This window comes from Alosa alosa, chromosome 10 (assembly GCF_017589495.1).
Source record: "Alosa alosa isolate M-15738 ecotype Scorff River chromosome 10, AALO_Geno_1.1, whole genome shotgun sequence".
Classification (NCBI taxonomy): Eukaryota; Metazoa; Chordata; class Actinopteri; order Clupeiformes; family Clupeidae; genus Alosa; species Alosa alosa.
In genome coordinates this window covers 12,201,065-12,208,744 of record NC_063198.1, presented here as the reverse complement: position 1 = coordinate 12,208,744, position 7,680 = coordinate 12,201,065, and the positions used below count along the sequence as shown (strand labels likewise).

General features: G+C 45.7%; 1 protein-coding gene across 3 annotated transcripts in view; it reads right to left on the bottom strand.

Annotated features, from left to right (window-relative positions):
• Positions 1-7,680, bottom strand: part of arhgef10la (Rho guanine nucleotide exchange factor (GEF) 10-like a) — a 144,573-nt gene that overhangs the window by 121,066 nt on the left and 15,827 nt on the right. For all 3 annotated transcript variants that reach the window (XM_048254526.1, XM_048254525.1, XM_048254524.1), the window contains 2 exons: positions 6,092-6,119; positions 2,685-2,863 (listed from right to left, as the gene is read on the bottom strand). In XM_048254526.1, coding sequence (XP_048110483.1) covers positions 2,685-2,863; positions 6,092-6,119 — 207 coding nt within the window. The remainder of the gene's footprint in view (positions 1-2,684; positions 2,864-6,091; positions 6,120-7,680) is intronic.

Below are 7,680 nucleotides of genomic sequence, written 5' to 3'. Positions count from 1 at the left end.
TGGGTGATTGGGTCAGGTGGGGCTTGAAAATTCCCCACATCCAAAGTGGGGAATAACGGGAAAAGTTTGAAAACCACTGGTCTAATTTAACTGGATAGGTGCAATGCATGTGTGCCAGCGCCACCTAAAGGCTAAGCATGGAAGTGTAGAAGGGTTCAGTCGTGGCCTACTGGTTAGGGCTTCGGGCTTGGAACCGAAGGGTTGCTGGTTCGATCCCCGACCAGTAGGCACGGCTGAAGTGCCCTTGAGCAAGGCACCTAACCCCTCACTGCTCTCCGAGCACTGCTGTAACAAGGCAGCTCACTGCTTAGTTGGTTAGTGGGTTAGTGTGTGCATCACCTCACTGTGTATTCACTGTGTGCTCTGTGTGTTCACTAATTCACGGATGGGATAAATGCAGAGACCAAATTCCTTGTGTACGCAAGTATGCTTGACCTAGAAACCTGATTTAAATTCTACATTTACATTCTGCTACAGTATGTCTGGTTTTGGATGGTGGATCGAGTACCTGGATATACTGAACTGTGGTGTGTGTGTGTATAGGAGGGGGTGCTCTTGTCTGTCACACTGAAAAGCTCAAAACTTTTGAATTTAATGCCTTTTTTGAATGCCTCCCATACAAAAATGCACTGTAAACCAATGCATTCAATTCAAATCTAAAAATATTAGACTATTAGTTTCCAACTCGCAACAAAGAAGACTAACAGATGGCACAGACTCATTAGATTGGCACAGATGCATTAGATTCAGAGAGCAAAGAAATGGACTGTCACTCAACGCACATCCTCTATAACATACCCAGCTGTCAATGGGAAACAGCATGAGTGGTGTGTGTGTGTGTGTGTGTGTGTGTGTGTGTGTGTGTGTGTGTGTGTGTGTGTGTGTGTGTGTGTGTGTGTGTGTGTGTGTCAGAGACCTCACTCACAGCAGAACTAAGTCAGAGCAATTCCAGTAGAAATAACAAGCTGAGCTGACGGGAGAATGGATACAGTCATCACTGCATGTCCATCTGCTAGCAAAGTGTCCTTTGGGAAAACTGACTAAGTATGAGGCTGACGGTCAAGGGCCAAGAAACCACTTTACATTCTCAGAGGCTAGAGAGGTGGTCACGATGAACAGAGAAAGAGAGATCAGGAAGGGAAGAAGGAAAGATAGCTCATGAGGAGGGAACACTAAAGAAAACCACGAGAGGCAGAAGATGGACAGAGAGATGCCACAAGGTGTAAAGAGACGGCAAAAGTCAGAAACTTGTTACAGGACAACTGTATGAAGCTTCTGGGGCCAATGGCAGTATGTATGCATGGTGTTATGAAAACAACAAAAGTGTTGAGTGCAAGGCTTCACATTAAATAAAGGTAATTCACCTCTGACCTGGTCAATTAGCCTGGGTGAAAGGGACATAGAGAAGGCTGCAGTTGGTCTTTCAATGGCTGACTAGGCAAAAGCCCAAGAGCAATTTCCTGCAATGACAACGGCCGCCTGCTATTGATCCCCATCCAGCAATTTATTCAATCTATGTCAGGTTGAACAGAGAATCTAAGGTTGTGTTCCTGAGAGGGTGTGTTTGTGTCTGTCTGTGTGTGTGTGTGAGAGATGAGAGAGAGAGAGAGAGAGAGAGAGAGAGTGTGTGTGTGAGATGGAGAGAGAGAGAGAGAGAGAGAGAGAGAGAGAGAGAGTGTGTGTGTGTGTGTGTGTGTGTGTGTGAGAGAGAGAGAGAGAGAGAGAATACGAGCTTATAAAAGCTTTTTGTATTATTATGATGCCACAACATGCAGGGCGAGGCTGTGCACTCTCGAGATACAATCAATAAATGAAATCAGACACATGGTTGACCTTGCAGGAGATCCAAAAGCAGTAGTCAAAAGTAGGAAACTATTGCCATTGAGGGCCCAGATGAGGGCCCTGTTGTGTTAGATGCATGTTGATGTTAGAGCATGATCCACTCTTTGTAGCTTTGTTTGCAACTTTGTTTGTTGTTGCCATTAGTTTAGCTTAATTCAATTTCCTTATTTCCATCTTATTGGAGTTAAAGTCTTTTTAAATTGTGCCTATAAATTGACTCTCTTTTTCCCAATGAAGGACTTGAAAAAGTGTGTTTGAAACAACTACCTGCATTACGCAGCTTTAAAAAAAACAGAAAACAAAAAATTGGAGGCCAACAGTCACAGTACATAAAGTGTAGATCTCTAGGAAGAGCACTGCACACTACTGTTTTATAATGATGCAACATTTATTTGATGGTAAATATGGACTTCACTGCTTATCTATTTATTTACCGACTTTCACTGGCCACACGGTCATCTGGATACATTATCTATCACACCCAGACAATCTGTTTAAACTGGCACACAGCTGGCATTGCCAGACGCATAGAAAAACAATCCCTATTCCCCAGTTGTAAATCATAAGCATGACATCTTATTTCAAATGTAAAATGATGTCCCGACAAATTACATGCCCTATTTTGTTTTATTCTATGATATGTTTAGCAGTACACACACTTGAAAATATACACAGCATGAGAAAACGTAGTCATTAGCTTGTTTCACTCTGTAGGTTTTGTTATGGCCAAAAATCCTTCACATGATGACGTATTCTACTCGCTGTTGTCTTTCAGCTTCTTTGATAAAGTACTGGTACTTTACTTTTTAAGTGCATGCAGTGAAAGTTTCTCCAGTCCCTACCTTGAGCTGCCTCCTGTTCCGCGGGCCTTGCCTGTGTGGTGTCGTCCCGACCGAGGTCCCCCGCACCGGGCAGCGTCGGTGAGGATCCAGCCTCTTCAGCAGCAGCAGCAGCAGCAGCAGCGTGGCGCTCCTCTCCTACTGAGAGCCCTGCAGCACTGGGGCCCGACTGAGCCGAGTCGCTGGAACATTCCCCAAAAATAGATGCTGTGTTATTACAGGTCCTGGGGGAGTTTCTCAGGCCATTAAAAGACCCTTGTGACACACACACACACACACACACACACACACACACACACACATAGACAGAGAGAGGGAAAAAGAAGAAGAAGAGAAGGAGGAGGAAAGGAGGAAAGGAGGAAGGGTCTGCTGACTTCCACTATCAAGCTCTCCTCCCACCCTCCTATGTTGTTTTCACTAGCATGCAGCTACTCCCCGACTCAGTAAATGAGCACAGAAATATGCAGGACTTGTACAGGGCCAACCGTGCCTCTATTGTATGTTTCTTTCTTCCTTATTTCCTCCTCTGGCTTTTTTGTGTGGGCTTCATGAGGTCTGTTGTCTGATGAGAGCACCACTGCGCCCTCAACCACAGACTACAACTACTCTCCCACACCCTGCTAAATTTACAAACTGGTGCCTTTTGAAGCATGCTGACGACAAGCTTACCAAGTCCACTCATAAAACCGCAAGCAAGGAAAGGAGTGACACATAGAGCTGTTAGTCAGCCCCCACCACCACTTCCAGCCTCACTCCGCCAGGATCATCCGTCTTCGCAGTCTGTTTTTGGGGCTGCGTTCATGTCAGGCTGCATATGGATATTCATGGCCTATAGGCCGCTGATGAGGTACATTTTGCTTCTACTTTATTCACATTAACAACACACAAAACATTACATACTCAGACTGACTGCACTTCAACACAACTTTCTGTCTGTTTGTCTTCATTAATGGGAATCTTACTTGATAAGAACTCTGGAGAGCTAGTTCCAGCTGGAGGCATTTGAGATCATCAGTGTGGCATAACTGCCTCGACACACTATGACTGATAGCAGTTATCTCTGTGAATAATTATGACCGGAGAGAGCACTTCCCAAGAGAGATGCCCAGCTGATTAGCAGAGAGCCAGAAGTCTTTAGACATGAATATGTCTAACAACCCAGAACCACTGGTTACAAAGACTGATTTCTTTCTTAGCTTAGATATAACTTGAACTAGACCGGATATGTTGCAGAGTGGAGACAATGAATTTTAAAAAGCACCTCAGACATCGCAATATGGAGCCATGTGGATCCACAGGAGCTTTCTTTTTTTAAAAATAATCCCGCTGGTTTAGTCAATCCCCAGAGTGCTCAGCAGCCCGAGGGAGACAAGCAGGTGGTGTTGATCCAGAATGCAAATAAGACTGCTGGAAGTACAGCACACCTGACTGCTGCTAAACACAACCAACTGTGTGTGTGTGTGTGTGTGTGTGTGATGACCCCCCACCCCACACACACACACACACCTTAGATCAATACAGCCTCCACCCCCTCCACAAACTCACTTGCGCACGCACACACACACACACACACACACACACACACACACACAAACACACACACACACAAACACACAGACCCTCAGGATTAGGCGGACAAGCAGGGATGCCTTTGTTTACCTGTGTCTCCCGCCGGTGCGGCGGCTGTGCAACATTATGCCAACACGCTGTGGGAAGGTATTCCCAGATCCGTTTGTGATTGTCCCTCTCCTCATCCCTGTGCCCTCTGTTTCCTGCACACTGACACACACCTACACACTCACGATGCACGCACACACACACACTCACACACACACACACACACACACACAGACTGCGCTACGGCTGCGTCACTGTCTGCTGCACCTGCCTCCCTGATCCCTCCTCTAAGCCTCTCTCTGTTTATTTATTTGCTCTTCACCAGTCTCCAGTGACAACCAGCCTCTCTACTGATGCTGATGAACGGCCAGAGCTGGATGAAGGGAATGCGCCAATTTCCTGGAGTGGGTGGGGCCAAATGCCCGTTTTGATTTCTGGTTAACCCTCGCACTGCTGTACCATGTGGACAGGGAGGCTTTTTTGTGTGAACTTCCTGTTAAACTGTCTGCCAGCTGGGACAAATGCAAAATATATTGTGACTGGAAACGACCTGACTGACACCTAACTGTCACCAGACGGTGTGAATAATGCTGATGGTCTGAATAATAATCTGGAGGCTGGCTACTATATTTGGGAGTGCTCCAGTAGTCTTCCCTTACTGCCTATCCTCTATGTGTCAACAGTCACTCCCTGCCTGCAGAGATAATACAAATCCTAAAACAAACATGAGAGCGACACTGACCCGTCCTTTCCACCAAACTCATACTACCTGAGCAAAAACGTGGCAGGATGCTTTGCGCCCTCCACAGACCATTCTCACTTCCGAAGGTCCTCAGAAATAGCCTGTCTGCTGACTAGTACATATAATTAGTGGAAAAGCCTATTGATAGCTGTGTTCTACTGTACTCTACCCGCACAATATCGACAGGCACCGAGTGGAAATGTGAAGTCAGCAGAAATGGGTATGAAATGACAGATGGGGTAAGGAGGGGTGATGGGAGAGAGAGAGAGAATGAGAAAATGAGAGATAGATTGAAAGAGGGGAGAGGGAAGAGGAGAGGAAAGAGAGGTGGAGGAGGCACCACTGGGTCTCCTCTCGTCTGGCTTATGTGGCTTGCTACAGGAAAGCCCACAGGAACACGAACACGGGAGGAGCACCAGGCTCTCCGAGGGGCACATGTTTCCCATCACACCTCCCCACAGAACTAGGTCACTGTTTCACCCGGACAGAACTACAGTTCCCAGGTGCCCTTTCACATGATAGCCATGTGCATGCATGTAAGTCTCTGTACTGTATGTGTGTGTGTGTCTGCCTGTCTCTCTGTTTAGCTCAAAACTAAGGTTTACCTTTTCACACAGATTTTGTGCAGGTGGCAACACAGCTGGCTCAATTATTGCCACAAATGTAAAGCATGTCAATAGTGAGGACATCTGTTCAGGTACAGCTCAGCACAGTTGTCTTGTTGAGATTCCTCAGATTGTTATTTTGTTTGAATGAAAATTGGCATCAGTCGCTTAGCCTCAAATAAATAGCTCTGATCTCTTCCTTCACACACAGAGCAGAGGATCAAGGTGCTGGCAGTATGATACAAATCCATAATCTCCATCGTGTCAGGGGGTTGTGTGATGGGAAGGTGTAGCAATCAGGTAAGAGAGGAGAAACAGTGCACACAGAAAGCTTTTCTTTGAAATGCAAATCCAGGAATTAGCCTCTGAAACCCGAGAAATGTAATTTTCAAAGCTAAAGCCAAGTAGTCAGGAAGATTTGTGGGGGAATATCTGGCATATCTTACCGTGTTTGTCTCTCTGCGGCAGGCGCATCTGTGGAGAGAGTTGGAATATAATTAGCCTTACATGGAAAAACACACATGGGCCGGTGTTGTGAGCCTTCTGGTTTCTCCACCTACTGGTTATCTTGCGCGTGCATGCGCTGCAGCAGTTGTCAGACATTCACAAACAAGTTGTTTTTAGGTAGCTTAGAAATCTAGACGCACCCTAGCGGCGGCAAATTAATTTGCTCAGCCTGTACGTCTAGTAGCAAACCATAGGAATTTCTATTGGCTGACGCCGTGGATGTCATCCAATCACAGCGCTCTATTTTGTTAGAGTCTTAAGGCGGGCTTAACAGGATGACGACAGTCCTATGACGGTGAACAACAAGGAAGGTGGCTATGCCGAACGAAGAGCGGTTGTTTGAATCGGCGTTGGCGTCAACTTTGGAGGAGTTGGACATGTGCTTTTCTTTGAAAGTTGAGCAACACAATGCACTTAAGTCATTCCTTTCGAAGAAGGATGTATTTGCCGTTTTGCCGACCGGATACGGATATGGTCGTAGCGCTGGCCTATTTTATGCCTAGGCAGTTTGAAAGACAATTCTCTGCCCTCCCCTTGGATTAAGCGAGGTGAATGGGTCGATTCCAGACTATACAATGATATAGGATGGCCCGCCAGGCTAGTTTTTAGGTGGTTTGAAGTCGATTTTCGGCTACATTACAGCCACTTTCATGTCAAGTGCTCTAGCGCCACCAATGTGTCAGATTTAGCATTACATCTATGCGCTTAACATTTCAACCATACAAATTGAGGTATACTTGGAATCCTTGGATGAGACCGAACTGGACGCACCCCATGACGTCAATTTCCGCCATGTTGGATCTTCCGCCATATTGTATTTCATCAAAAACACTTAAAAGTAATCAAAGGGCATAAAGTTTGTCCGATTTTCACGAAACTTGATGCAGATGATCTTCAGACCATGACTCACAAATGCATTGCTTTTTGGAGCCATATTCGAAACCCGTCGCCCGTCGTGACCAATCAAGTTTGGCGGCGAAGCAATATCTCGGCAATGCTTTCATGTATCAAAACCAAACTCAGTGCATGGAGTCAGGACCCAATAAGGAGGAGGCTCAATAAATTTGATGACTTTTGACCTATAGGTGGCGCTATAATAAGCAAAATTACGCTTTGGCCTGTAACGGGTGATGTGTTTGGAATTAAAACGTACTATTGGTGTCTGTTAATGTTAATGTTAATGTACTAGTGGTGTCTGTGGGAAGTCCTAAGGCTGACAGATGTGATTTTGTGACGTCAACGTAATTGATCCGTCCGCCATATTGGATTTAATCAAAATCACTTAGAAGTTATCACAGGTCACATGTCCAACTTCATCTGATTTTCATGAAACTTGGCGCAGATGATCTTCAGACCATGACTCTCAAACACATTGCTTTTTGGACCTATATTCAAAACCCGTTGCCCGTGACAACCAATCAAGTTTGTCGGCGAAGCCGCCAAACAGGAAGTGAAGTGATCTCAGCAAGGCTTTCACGTATCAAAACCAAACTTGGTATATGGACTCAGGACCCTATTAGGAGAAGGC